This window comes from Camelus dromedarius, chromosome 10 (assembly GCF_036321535.1).
Source record: "Camelus dromedarius isolate mCamDro1 chromosome 10, mCamDro1.pat, whole genome shotgun sequence".
Taxonomy (NCBI): domain Eukaryota; kingdom Metazoa; phylum Chordata; class Mammalia; order Artiodactyla; family Camelidae; genus Camelus; species Camelus dromedarius.
This window is the reverse complement of record NC_087445.1, coordinates 14760190-14775120: the sequence shown is the minus strand read 5'-3', so window position 1 is coordinate 14775120 and position 14931 is coordinate 14760190. Positions and strand designations below refer to the sequence as shown.

At 38.3% G+C, this 14931-nt stretch overlaps 1 protein-coding gene across 2 annotated transcripts in view; it reads left to right on the top strand.

Moving 5' to 3' along the window:
- TEK (TEK receptor tyrosine kinase) overlaps positions 1-14931 on the top strand; it is a 90750-nt gene that overhangs the window by 25329 nt on the left and 50490 nt on the right. For both annotated transcript variants that reach the window (XM_031449587.2, XM_010985500.3), the window contains exon 2: positions 11273-11584. In XM_031449587.2, the coding sequence (XP_031305447.1) occupies positions 11273-11584 (312 nt within the window). The remainder of the gene's footprint in view (positions 1-11272; positions 11585-14931) is intronic.

Genomic DNA, 14931 nt, shown 5'->3' with positions numbered 1-14931 from the left:
TTCCTGGGTTCAATCCCTAGTACCTCTTCTAAAAATAAATAAATTGATAAATAAATAAACCTAATTACCCCCCCCAAAGAAATACAATACTATATATGTAAAGCAGTAAATGCACATCTGCCTTCTTCCTGACCCTACTCCTGACCCCTCCATCTGGCAATGTCATCAGCCAGAAGTACCACCATTATCAGGCTGGTGTATGACTTCCAGGCTTTTCTCAATAATTGGCAAAAATGAGATCAAACAGACTGTTCTGCATCTTGTTTTCTTCACTTAATATATCAAGGATATAATTCCATGCAAACTTATAATATTCAGTTAAAATTATGAATCATTACTTATTTAGACTTGCTCCTATTCATGAACTTGGTCTGGTTTCCAGTCGGGGCTATAGGCTGCAGTGAATATCCTTGCCATGCCCTTGCATATTTTTATTGGTCATTAGGAAAGATACATTTATATTATAATTTTTAAAAATTTAAATTAATATATAGTTAATTTTTGGTGTGCATATAGCTCGATGGGTTTTAATGCATGTATAGATTCAAGCAACTGCTGCCACATTAGACTACAGAACAGTTCCATCACCCCTCACCCCAAATCTTTTTTGTGCCGCCCCTTTGTAATCATCTCTCCCACTCCTAACCCCTGGCAACCACTCATCTGCTCTTCATCTTTATGGGCTTACCTTTTCCAGAATGTTACATAAATGCAGTCATACAGTATGCAGACTTTTTATATTGATTTCTTGTACTCAGCATAATGCTGTGTTGTGGCAAGTATTAATAGTGTATTCCTTCTTATTACTGAGTAGTATTTCATTGTCTGGATGTACTACAGCTTGTTTATGCATTTGTCTATTGAAGGACATTTGGATTTTCTCCAGTTTGGGGTAATTATGAATAAATGGAGCTGTTATAAACATTCACTGTATGAAAATAAATTTTTCATTTCTGTGGGGTCAATAGCAAGAAGTGGGATTGCTGGGTGGTGTGGTAAATGTATGTTTAACTTCATAGAAAATTCTTAAACTATTTTCCACAGTGACTGGACCGTCCATTTTACATTACCACCAGCAATAATTGAGTTACGGTGGCTACACATGCTAGCTAGCACTTGGTATTATCACTGTTTTTGTTTGTTTTGGTTTTGGTTTTTTGAGCCATCCTAACAGACACGTAGTGGTATCTCATGTGGTTTTAATTAGCATTTCCCTAGTGGATAATGATATTGAACATCTTTCTTGCCATTAATATATCTTCTTTGGTGAAGTGTCTCAAATCTTTTGCCCATGAAAAAAATTGAACTGTTTGTTTTCTTACTGTTGAGTTTTGAGAGTTTTTTAGAAATATATTCTGGATGTAAGTTGTTTGTCAGATAAGTTATTTGTGAATATTTTTCCCAGTCTTTAGTTTATATTTTGATTTTAACAGTGTATTTCATAGAATAAAGCTTGAAATTTTGATGAAATTCAGTTTATCAATTTTTTCTTTATGAATCACACTTTTGGTGTCATAGCTAACAACCCACTGCCTAATCCCAACATCATGAAGATTTTTCTCGCATATCCCCAGAGTTCTCTAATTTGTCATTTTACGCAGTCCATTTTCATTTAATTTTTGTATAAGATAGAAGGTTTTAGTTTAGGGCTTATCTTTTTTTTTTTTTTTGACTATGGATGTTCAGTTATTCTAACACTATTTGTTGAAAAGACTAAACTTTGTTCACTGAATTGTTTAAAGATACATTTTTGATGTGAAATGTATAATATGAGTATAGTTTAATTGTTAATAGAGTTTTGAAGCCAATCTGCCTAAATTTGAATCTCAGTTCTACTGCTGATTACCTGTGTAACCTTGACTAAGTGTTTAACCCCTTTTCGTCTTAGTCTCCTTTTTCTGTAAAGTGAAGATAATCATTGTACCTATTCCATAAAATCCTATGAGGATTAAGTAAGTTATTTCATGTTACACAGATGGAATAGTGCCTGACATATCATAAGTGATGAATTAGGGTTAGCTTTTATGTAACTTTACAATTGTAGATATTTGTAAACATGTCTGAATGTATTTCCAAGGAAATGCAAAGTATTGTGACTGTTTTTTTCAATGTACTACAGTTGGCTATTGGTGTATCTTCCTCCAAATTGCCACTGATTCATTGATTTATAGAATTTATTTATATATTACACATTTAGCTCTTTGTAAGTTTCACATGTAACAATATTTTCCCTATTTGGTCATATAACTTCATTTATGTAATCTGTTACCATGTAAAAGTTTTTAGTGTTTTCTATAGTGAAATCTGTCAGTGTTTTCCTTTATGGATTTGGGTATGTTTATGCCTTTGGATGACCAAACTGTAAGCTTGTAGAAGGCAGAAACCATATTTTCTTCTTTTCTTCACCCACAGAAGGCAGCATAGGGCCCAGCTCATAGTACTTATCAAGTAAATGCTTGTTGAATGAATTCATTCACTGAAGGCCAGCCTGACTTATTCATTTATTTAGCCTTTTATTCATTCATCAGTGCTTATTGAATACTTATTATATGCCAGGCACCATGCTAATTGTTAGACACAGTGGTGGACAAAGGGCAAAATAGACTTATCTCATGGTGCTTAGAGTAAAGAATCATGGCCAGTAATGGATTTTGTGTGTGTGTGTGTGTGTGGTGGATCTTGCTTTATTGAAGCTTTGGAAGCAAAATTAGGGTAAGAAGGAGAGCTAATCATCACCTGTCTCAAATCTGTTTTGTAACTACTCTCATCTACCAAAAAGAATAATAGATGTTAATATCAGTGAGACATGGGTTCAGATTCTATCTTTCTACTTTTGTGTCCCTGGGTGTTATTTCTGAAGACCCTTGGGTGAGTTTCTTTTTAAACCTATGAAATGGAATGTAAATACCTTCCTTCAAGACTTCAAGTGCACGTGTGTAAAGCAGCTGACATGTACCTATGATGTAGTATATAAAAGACAATGTTAGCTGTCTTCCCTAATGGTACAATCTGAAGCCTGCTGAGACTGCTAGCCATCTTCCTTTGTCAGTCTTCTCTTAGAAACTATCATGATCCTAAACTTCTTCCATTACAGACTCATTTGTTTGGTTTGCTCTCTGTTGGTTCTCAGTGGGTGGTCACTTGAAGCTATTGTTTTTTGTGCAAGCAACTCAGCCAATTTGCCTTCTCCACTGGGGTGGAGAACTTGGCTCTTAGGAGTGAAAGAGTTTTGTTGAATTCTGTCTAGGACAATAGAGATACTGAGGTGTGGGAGTGAGTACGCACATCTGTGCAAATCTTTTGGCAGCATAAGGGGAGAGGGGAACTTGGCAGGTGATTGAAGCAGGAGGAAAGCCCAGAAAGAGAAGGTGGCCTGGCTCCAAAGATGGATTCCTCTCACTCCAGATTAATTTCCTGGCAATGGAGGAATACGGTTCAATTAGAGAGGATCTGTCTCTGGGGGTGAAATGATAGGGAAGCTTGGGCATTCTAATGACAGGAAAGGCGGCATCATAAGGCTTGGGGGAGTTTGTGAGGTGGGCTAACCTTATTTCGGGAATCCCTACTCTCTTTGTTGTTTACTGTTCCCAGACTCTCCACTACCTCTCCTCAGTGTCTTTCCTCACTTAGCCCAGTTTCCACCAAGCTCCAGGATTCTTCAGGTACCAGACTGCATAAACATCCCAAATTCCCTCACTTTAAAGGTGTGTCCATTTACACTGCTACCCTAGGGTGACAGAAAGGACCAGGAGAGAAATCCACACTTAAGGGCTGGCTTTGTCATTAGCCTTCATGTGACCACCGACGAGTTCTTTTTCTATGGGCCTTAGTTTGCGCTTTATAAAGTGTGAGGCTTGCACCAGACCATCTCTAAAGTCTTTTCCAATTTAAACAGGATGCCATGCCTTCTCCAGCCCCACCTTACAGAATGGAGTTTGCATGTGAGTGTAGATGTGTATTGGGTGTTGAGTGAAGTCTCACTGTGCGGATGCTCTGTCTAGTCCCTGAAAACAAATACTTGCCTGCTAACTGACTGATGCTAATCATGATGTTCTAACTAGAACATGTGCTTGTTTATCCTGGATGGAAATTTTCTTGTGTTCGTAGAGGTGAGAGATGCCATTTCCTCCAGCAGGCAGATGAAGGTCCTCTTTGAGAGAGGCAGGGTTGGGAAACGGGCATGCCCTTTGGGCAAATGCACTTGGCACAGCTCCTGAGTGAGAACAGTTTGTTGTTAGAGACACAGCCTAGATATATCAAGGATGTCCTTGTCTAACTCCACACTCCCAACTATGCAGTTAAAAAGTTAGCAACTTCCTTGAGTTATTTCCAGCCTTGTGCATTTTGGTATCTTCTCGCTAATTGCCCGGTATCTTCTTGGAAGGAAACTTGAGGACGAAGTTATTGCTCAGAGACTTACTACATACATAAAAGGATTGCAGAGAACAACAACAACAAAAAAGATTAAAGTGTTGGAAGCATGCCTGGGAACTGAATTTCTTCAGGGCACACAAGAAGGCAGAGAAGATGCTAAAAATACTTTAACATAGGGTTGACACATAAGCATAGCACTAGTTAGTTCTTAGAATTCAATAAAAAGAAAATGTCAACTTAGGATAAATTTAAGAAAGGAAATTCTGGAAGTGAGTCTTATTAAACACTTATTCATTCTTCAAAACCCTGCTCAGCAGTTACCCTTTTGGGAAAGATTTTTCTATCTTCTCATATCCCCTTCGCTCTGCCCCAGTAATTCCAACTCTCCTTCAGACCACATGTCGCTTCCTCAGGGAGCCTTAACAGATTCAGAAACCCTTCCACCACACCAGCCAAGTTTGAGTAAATTCACTCGTACTCTATCTCAGAGTACGTTGTAATTTTCATAGTACCTCTCATGGCTCCAATGTTATATTTATTTATGTGATTGGTTTTCCATGTCTGTCTTCCACATCTGCCTGTAAATTACACAAGGGTTGAGAATCAGATCTGTTTTATTCATTGTTGTGTCTCCAGGGTCAAGTGCAGTACCTTAGCACTTGGGAGGTGCTTAATAAATTTGTTTAGTAAATGGATGAATAGACATAAATAAGAGTGTTTTTGTTTTTAAATGAAAAGAATTTTCCTTTTCTGGACACCATAAAAAGTAACTAAACTAAAAATCTAAAAAATTCCACCAAGTAATCCTGGATAATTTGGAGGGTTATCTTTGCTCCTTTGGCTTGTTTCCAGGGCCTTGGTTTCAGAAATGCTTTCGGCCAAGACATTTTCAGTTCACTGCCAAACATCTGATTTCAAAAATACTTTTGGCCAAGGTGGTGTTCGTTGCCATTTAAAATATTTAGAACTTTAAGATATCTGCTGCTGCTCCGAAGGTGAGACAACCAAGAACACTTGAGAAAAATTTTAAACATGGCCAATACCAAACTTCCAGGAAATCATACAGACAGTTGTTTGGAAGACGTATACTTTATTCCAAACATATGTTAGTGAAAATCCACCCAGGACCGCCATTCTGAGGTAGTAAGAGCACAAGGGAATAGTCTCACTGTATAATAATTTAACATGCTTTTTCCTCTTAGCTGGCAGTTTCTTCAAAGAGCAGGGAGTTGGGTTAATCAGAACTTGAGTTTGTGTTGGGGGAGGGGGACAGTAGGTTAACTGGAGTAAGCACGTTGTGATGCAGGGGATATATTCATTGATATTCATATTTAACTTTTCTTTATCTGTAAAAATGAAATTGTCTAAAGTGATGACCTTTGAGCTTTTATATGTTTTATTTAAGCAACTTTTTTAAAAATGAAAATGTATATATCAAAAAAGAAGATGAATGTTGAGCTGCTCAGTGAAAGTGTATATATGTGTCAGGTTGTCTGGAATCCACTCTGTTGATTTCACCTCCACCACTCTCTGAAAATTCTGGAATACCTTTTTTTAGAAAATGAGAACTAACAACTCCTTGAAATACAGTTCGAAAAATACAGCTTGTCTCTCATTTCTAGTTCAATTTAGTTCTACTACATTGATGTTGATTTTGGTCCACAATCCTTTCTATGACTATTTTTAAAGGAAGATTATTTCCATGTCTTAGATAATGGGTCATTATTCAAAGTGTCATCCTAAATTAGAAATAGATCCCAGAAAAGAATCAGGGTTATCTTGCGGACAGCTTTGTTGTTCTCAAGGTTTACAAAATGAGGAACTGTAGAAGCCACGACTGGGAGACTTGTAAGGGACTGGGATGGCCCTTACTGCCTGACCACAAGTTTTAGATGATTGGCTGTCTTCTGAGCTTCTCATTAGGGGCTTTTCCAGCTAGGACCTTGAACAGAATCAGAAGTCCTCACAGTTTTTTGGGTTTTTTCGGTGTGTGTTTTTTCTGTGACTGAACCCCAGGTCTCTCATGACTACGTGACTCCATTTTATTTTCAGTCAATCAGTCACACCTAGTCCATTTTCTGTGCTCTTGCTGACGGGGTTTCTCTTATTTTTACTTTTCTTTAAGGGACATTATTTTAATTTTACAAAAACAGTACTGAATACAAGAAGATCTAAATGCACAAACAAGATTTAAACAGCATTTTGAGTTCACCAGGATGGGATTTAGTGAGAAGAAGTTACTGTGAAAGATGAGATGCTGTTCACTATAGCACACAAAAAATAAAATGGTTACTGGAGGAAAGAGAGGGTGGGAAGGGATAAGTTTGAGAGTTTGATATTTGCAAATATTAACCACTATATATAAAAATAGATAAAAAAAGAAAAGAGAAGAAAATGAGTGAAACAACATTGTAGGATATTGTTATGTTTCAAGTGTGACAAGCAATCATTTGTTAACTTGGTGGATGTCGTGCTATGATGGCAAATATTTCCTTACAGACAAGACACACTTTTATGCAAGTATTGAAAAGTGTTCCTGAGATCTTTGCTGAGGAAAAAATAATATCAATCCCCAAAACATGTAAGAGGTATGAAATTCCATATGCACCTTCCTTATAGCAAACTCTTAGCCTTGATGTAAATTGAACTAATTAATGAATTTGATCAGAGACCTTCAGGCTATAGTGGTGGTGAACCGACTCAAAACCAGTCTCCAACAAGACTTGGAGAGGGGTTTTGTAATGTAAGAAAAGGTGTTGGCACCGGACTGACATCTGTGTGAGCCCAGGTAGGCTCTGCCTCTTGGTAATGACTCTTAGGAAAATGTCTCTAATAACAGATTCCTGGGTGGTGCCAGTCATGCAGTGGCAGTTGTACCTTTCATGGTGTGGGCAGCAGAATGCTTTCAAGAAGCCACAGGTTACAATCATAGCCATCACAGTGGGGCCTCTGCTTCTCTCTTCTCTTTGAAAGGCAAGTTTGGCCACTCTCCTCGTCCCTTTTAAATTTTATTTTAATCAATATTTTTTTCAGCATTATGGAATGATATCACATATCCTATCAGTAGTCCAAAGTTGAGAGGAGGGAGAAAATGTTTTGTTTGGATATAATCCAAAAAGATTTGGAGTGAGTGTAGGAACAAATGATGAAAGTAATATATATTTCCATGGCTCTTGATTCTCTTTGAAATGCACTTTTTTAAGAAAAGAGCAGTAACATTTACTTTTTGCATTTAATTTTTATGTTTAGGTCAGATTGTTCAAAAGCCAGTATACTCACATATACAGTAAAATGTCTTTCTCCTGTCATTGTCCCCCAACTACCTCATCCTCTCTTAATGGGTAACTCTAGTTCTCAGTTTCAAGTATCACTTTCCAGAAATATACAAACAAATATAAATATGGATTATTGTTTTAGAAAAACTAAGCTGATGATTTTTAAGATCCATCCCAGGAACCTGGTAGGTACTTCATCTCATATCCAAAGCTCATATACAAAATCCTTCTGATACGTTACTGTAAATGGCAGTACAAAGGACAGGGAACTCATGGGCCAAAGAGGACTTCCTTAACTGACATGCTGAATAAGGCTAGCAAAGTGTAGTCGAATCCAGACTCTGAGAGTATACCATTTCCCTTTCTGTCCCTGAAAGTAAAGGGAGGAAGCTGGGAGGAACAAAAGGAAAAAGAAACTAGATCCATACCTAGAAATAATTTACAGATGAAGTGTGATGGTCTTTTCAAATCAACTGCTTTTTGTATTATTTCCTAAAGTCATTAAGGTAAACCACAGCCAGTGCCAGTGCGGTTCAGTGAGTTCAGAGCAGATCTCTTGGTTTTGGCAAATCACTCAGCTGGCCCTAGAATGGGGCTGGATCACACTGAAGCTGAAAGAATTACAGTGTTTCCTTCCTCACGATGACTCTGTCTGGGAACATGCCTGGAATGAGTGAGTGTGGGAGATGAGGTGGCGTTCCCTTTGAGTCAGGACTGGATGTGTATGTGGAAGGGGAGCTGTGCTCTGGTGTTATTTTTGAAGGCTGTAATTTCATCTCCTCTTGTGATATTTTTCTTATCCTAACCTCTGTTCCTTCTCTTGAAATCTTAAAGTTAAACCAGTGCTTGAGGGTCAGGCATGGAAACCCATTGTAGTCGAGATTTTCCCCCTCAATGCCACACATTAAGTTAACATTACAAGAAAACTTGCAACACCAACTCCTACTTACATGAAGACTTGACTTTGAAATTCTTCCTAGTTTTTTTTTCTAATTTTTAAAAACAATTTTTTAATAAATAATTAGGTTTTTATTTATTTATCTTTAATGGAGGTACTGGGGATTGAACCCAGGACTTTGTGCATGCAGGCACACACTCTACCACTGAACTATACCCTCCCCAATTCTTCCTAGTTAATCAGATAAAAATGTAGCTCCTGGTAGGATCATCCTCAAAACATCACTGTGTACATCAAACATTGGCAAATGCCATTGGAAACAAATTGTATGAGGACTTCATGGCAGGCATAGTGCTTGGCCTAAGTAGGCCTAGTAAATGAATACCAGTCAGCTTCAAATGCTCAACAACCATTGATCACCTTTCTATGGCATTTTGTAAAAACTATAACACTTGCTTTCCCCTGCATAAACTCAGTAATTATCAAAACAGTTTTTAAAATATGGGCAAGGAGGTCAATTTAGACTCAGAAGAACACTTTCATTTTTAACCTCATTGTTCTAGAAGTGGGAGCCAAGTGATTTGGTGATACTGAATCAGGCAGATCTGGGATAAAATTTGTCCATCCGTCTGTCCATCTATCCAACAACTGTTTATGAAATCCTCTATATGTTGAGACTAGGCCAGATATTCCTGTATAAATCAGTGTGAATAAAAAAGCTTCAGTTCTTATCCTAATTGAATTTATCATCTAGGAGAAGAGAGAGCAAATAAAATAATCAGACTGTGGTAATCTTTATAAAGGAAACAAATAGGAGGCTGAATTAGAGGGTCATGGGATGAAAGTGTGTAGATACTGCAGATAAGGTAGGTAGAGAAGCCCTTAATGAGAAAGGCATTTAAACTGAGACCCAAAGGATAAGAGAAGTTAGCCATGTGATGAGTGGAAGAGAGCATTCCAGGCACAGGGATCAAGGAGGTAGGAAGGCATGATGTATCTAAGGAAGTGAAAGACCAGTGAGAATTTGAATTCCAGCTCTCACTTCAATAGCTATGGAAGACAGAATAAGCTACTCAATCTTCTGAGCTTTCATTTGTTTATATTTCAAAATGAGATATTTGAAGCAACATGGATGGACCTAGAGATTATCATACTGAGTGAAATAAGTCAGACAGAGAAAGATAAATATCATATGGTATCACTTATATGTGGAATCTAAAAAAAATTATACAAATTTTATTTACAAACCAAAAACAGACTCATGGACATAGAAATCAAACTATGGTTACCAAATGGGAAAGGGTGGGGAGGGATAAATTAGGAGTTGGAGATTAACAGGCAGTATTACTGTGTACAAAATGAACAATAAGAACCTACTGTATAGCACTGGGAACTATATTCAATTTCTTGTAATAACATATAATGGAAAAGAATCTGAAAAGAAAATATATATATATATACCTGTATATGCATAGCTGAATCACTTTGCTGCATGCCTGAAACTAACATTGTATATCAACTACATTTCAATAAAAAATTACAAACTAAATAAATTAAAATGAGATAATGGCACCTACCTCATAGGGTTATTGGGAGAATTTAATGATTATTAAATGAGATAACATATAGCCTGCACGAATAACTTTGTATCTACACAAAGGTCTCCAGGAGTTACTCATCACCAATGTGCTTGATCTGTCTAGTCTCCTGATCATTTTACATCGACTTGGGAATCAGCCATCACTGGAGCCAGAAAACATCCTCCAGTCTTGATATTTCCACATTCACTGAGGGGAGAGAATAGGAACAGATGCCATTTGCTCATCTTAGAAACTTTGGAAATGAGGAGAAGAAAGGGAAAGAGAGGGAGAGAGGAAAAGTGAGATGAGAGGGTTTCCTTTTCATAAATGTACTTTATCACTTATGGACTCAACCTTTAAGTTCAGGTAGGATTCTGTTTTTACATTTGGGAAGATTTGAGGTTTGGGGCTAGGTGTTCAGAAAACAGAATAAGGAGAAATTAAATAATGGTACCCCGTGTGTTGCAGACACCATGCTTGGCAGGTTGTGTACTTAATTTCATTTAATCTTTACAGGAGTCCTATAGGACAGATCTTTCAGCCTCATTTTAAAGATAAAGCTCAGAGGGAAATGCAGATCCCACTCAGTCCCTCTCTTGTGGAATTTACTACAAAATCAGGCAATACTTTAATAATGATGAAAGTCTGCAAAGTTAGTATATGGTATATGTAGTTGATACATTTCTTTATTATTGGGGTAGAACCACGTTATCATTGATTGATAATGATAAATAATAATGATAATTATTAATTATAATTTATAATAATGATACTGATGCCATTATCATGAGTTTACTTCAAATCAGCAAACATCTGCAGAATATCTAACTATTTCTCAGGCACTATAGTGGGTAATGATACCTAGTGCACGCCCTGTTTTGGGAATGGAGCATAACTGACAGTCCATTACAGCTATGGTGTACAGTGGGGCAGGAGTGGTTAGCAGGGTCCAGATGATAAAGAGTCTTGATGATGGTAAAGAGTTTGAGACCATGTCCTATGGAAGATAGGCACATGGTCAGAGTAGCATTTCAGAAAGGCTGCTCACACAGTTATTTTTAAACAAGGCTTTGTAAACACCAGCTTGTCCTGTGGGGCCATGTCAGTAACCTTCCTTATACATTATGCTTCCTTTTTACTTTTAGGAATGGTGGATGGTGCCATGGACCTGATCTTGATCAATTCCCTACCTCTCGTGTCTGACGCTGAGACATCCCTCACCTGCATTGCCTCTGGATGGCGCCCCCACGAGCCCATCACCATAGGAAGGGACTTTGAAGCCTTAATGAACCAGCACCAGGATCCACTGGAAGTTACTCAAGATGTGACCAGAGAATGGGCTAAAAAAGTTGTTTGGAAGAGAGAAAAGGCTAGTAAAATCAATGGTGCTTATTTCTGTGAAGGGCGAGTTCGAGGAGAGGCAGTAAGGATACGGACCATGAAGATGCGCCAACAAGGTAACAAGCCCCTTAGTTATGGGCAGACAAGGTCCATGGAGACACACACATGCCTCCTGTTTAGGCAGCTGCTCACTCAAGCTGAGCATGAGCTGCTTGAGGGTGGAGCTTGAAGACCTGGTCTGGCTCTTTCCAAGCATCTCTGTCTCTAGTCCACAGAGCATTAGAGATAAGAGATCATCCAGTCCAACTCCCTCACATACATCACTTTCACTAGACATTGTGTTCAGTTTATGAGATGAAATGAAACTTATCACATGTTCTCCTAAGGGCTCCATGGCCCTAATGGAGATGTGAACAGGTTACGTGTATACAGTATGACTCAGAGCAGCGAAGACAACTGTCCACTGCCAAATTGTGGGCTATTTTGAGCCTTCTCAATTGATTTTTTTTTTATTCTTTCCTTGTTTTCTTTGTCCTTCAGTATTCTTAGCAGAAGTTAATATATTCAGAGGAAAAATACAGTAGAAATTAAAAATTAAAAAGGGAAACATCTACCAATAACTCAGTTTGATTAGTTGCTCAGTGTATTAGTTGTCTCTTGATGTGATAATGCTTTGTAACATACAACCAAAACCACAGTGGCCTGCAACAATAAGCATTCATAGCTTGTGAGTCTGGGTCATCTGGGTTGATGAGGTGGCTCTGCTGATCTTGCCTGGGCTCTCTTGCATGTGTGAATATTGGTTGGCTGTAGACCTCTCAGGCTGGCATTGGGCCCACTTGGCTCTGTTCCATGTGACTGTTATCTGTTGGCAGGCTAACCTGGGTATGTTCTCCTGGAGATGGCATGGGTGCAAGAGAGCAAGTGGAAACACACAAGACTTCTTGAAACCTAGCTTCAGTACCATATATTCTCACCTCTGCCTCATTTTTACTGCCCAAAGCAGGTCAAGCAGCTGAGCCTAAAGTCAGAATAGGAGGATACTATACAATTCAATGGCAAACCATTCTTGGAGGGAGATCATGATTTAATTTTAGCACTTGTGTACCCAGGCCCAGCTCACAGAACACCAGAACTTTGAAGGAGGATGTTGAGAGCCTTCTGCAAAGGAGGAGTATTACTGCTTGCCACTGCCTCACAAAACAATGATGTGATGGAAACTTTCTCCCAAAGTAGAAGTGAGTCCCAAGCTAAGTCTTTAGGCCAGTCCACCAAACTCATGGTGGCTGGAGGAGGTGTCATTATAAACATTATGACTCTGTTCTGCCCCAAGGCTTCTAGATTTGGACAGGCAGGCAGACGTCTGGTGTTCTTGGTGCTGTCTGCTGGGAGGAAGTTACAGATTCCAGCAGAAATGACCTCTCCTTGTTCTTTCCAGAATGGTCTGGCCCCTCACCCCTTAGCCCCTTTCTCTGGGTTGGTCACACATAAAATGAAGTAGTCCTTGCCAAATTAATGTCATCATAACCACATGGAGCTGTGGATGGAGAATGTGTCACTTCATGAGATAATGACACTGTGAGCTCTTTAGAAATTGATTTTTAATTGTAAAACTGATCTGGATAAATAATAAACCTCTGCCCATTTCTGATTGTCAGCTTTTTATATAGGAACTGTAGTTTTTAAATTAGTAATTGTCAAAGTTAATCATGCTTATAAAGTCGGTCTTCTTAAAATGCAGACTCAGATTCAGTAGGTCCTTGGGGAGAGTCCTGAGACTCTAACAAGGCTTCAGCTGATAAAGTGCCGCTGAGCCAAGGACCACACTTTGAGTAACAGTGGTTTAGAGTCAGCCCCTAGTTGAGGTCCACCGGAAATATTTCTTTGAATTTGATAATGGAGGTAATTAAAAGATTTGAAGGCAGCAGTCTCATTTGAAGGTCAAAGTGATAAAAACCATTATTCATGGCAAATGAAGGAAAAGGTTTTCTTAGCAAAACTGTAATATTCACCTTTAAATGACACCAGGCAAGTGGGAAAAGTGCACAACAGAAATTCCCAGGAACGCAGCTCTCCAGTGAGGGAAGAGAGGTGAAACAAAGGGATGTGCGGTGTGCCAAAGCTATCATGGCTGAAAAGTCAGCTCTATTATTTTTCACATGTGTCGTTTGGGATCTGACTTCTATAAAGAATTATGTCCATCTACTGACATGTCCACATTCTGAACAAAGATGATCTGAGGTTTGTGCCCTAGTAGTCTCACAGGAATGAAACGTGAAGTCCCCTTTCTGGGCTGTTCGGGGATTATCCTTGACAATGTATAAAAAAGAATCTGAAGAGCATACTAAACCAGAACGCTGGGAGTCAAAAATCAGCTGTAATGATGCCTCCAAAGTGAGGGTCCAGACCAGCATAGGTAAAGGTTGGTTTAAATTCAGTCAAGTGAGGCTAAGGCAGGCTTGGATAGTGAGAAACAGTGGAGAAAAGATGGCTTTTAGTCTCTTATTCTCCTGAATTTTCATTCTTTCTCCACCACTTAGCAGCTCTGTGCCCTTAGGCAAGTTATTCAACTTCTATTGGTCTCATTTTTCATCATCTGTGAAATGGGTAAAATAATACCTTCAAAAGTGTCCTAAGTTTTAAATTAGAATAAGATGGTATATTTAAGAAGCCAGCTCTCATCTTTGTATTTAAAATAAGATTTGATTTACACAGTAGATACGTTCCTGAAAGGTCGTGTGAGACCTCGCGGAGTAAGTTACATAATGATAACAATAGCCATTTGTAAATGGTGGGAATGGGGTTTGATGCCAAGTCATCCAGCTTCAGAGCCTGTATTCATTGTACTACTTTTTGTGTATTTCTCTCACTTAATGTTAACCACCCTCCCCACTTCTGAGCACTTGCTTTTTTTTTTTTCTCTTTTTTTGTTTAAAAAATTTTTTTTGAAGTGTAGTTGATTTACAATGTTAGTTTCAGGTGTCTAGCAAAGTCTGAGCACTTATTTTATAAAGTACAGTGATGCTAATTGAAACCCTGAAAAGCAACCTAGGGCACAGAGTAGAGATTAGGGAGTGGAAGTCAGCCAGACATGGGTATGAGCCTCGTTCTGCCACCAAATGGCGTGACCCAGGGCAAGTTTCTTAAATCAGTTTGCTCATTTGAAAAAATAAATGAGGATAGAGATTTTACCACATACATCTGAGAATAAATGAAATCACCAACATTATCTGGTTCCCAGTAAATGTTCAATCATTATCATTATTTAGTGCCCCAAGTAAGCAGTAATTCAGTGGGACAATTAATTATCCTACTCAATTGTGGAAAATTTTAATATCTCATCTATTCATATAATTGTGGAGGCTTAGACAAAATAGAAAAATAGATAGTACTTTCTCTCCTATATTTTAATAGGAACATCATCTCAGGCTGTTGAACTGATTCTCATTCTTTCGTTGATCAT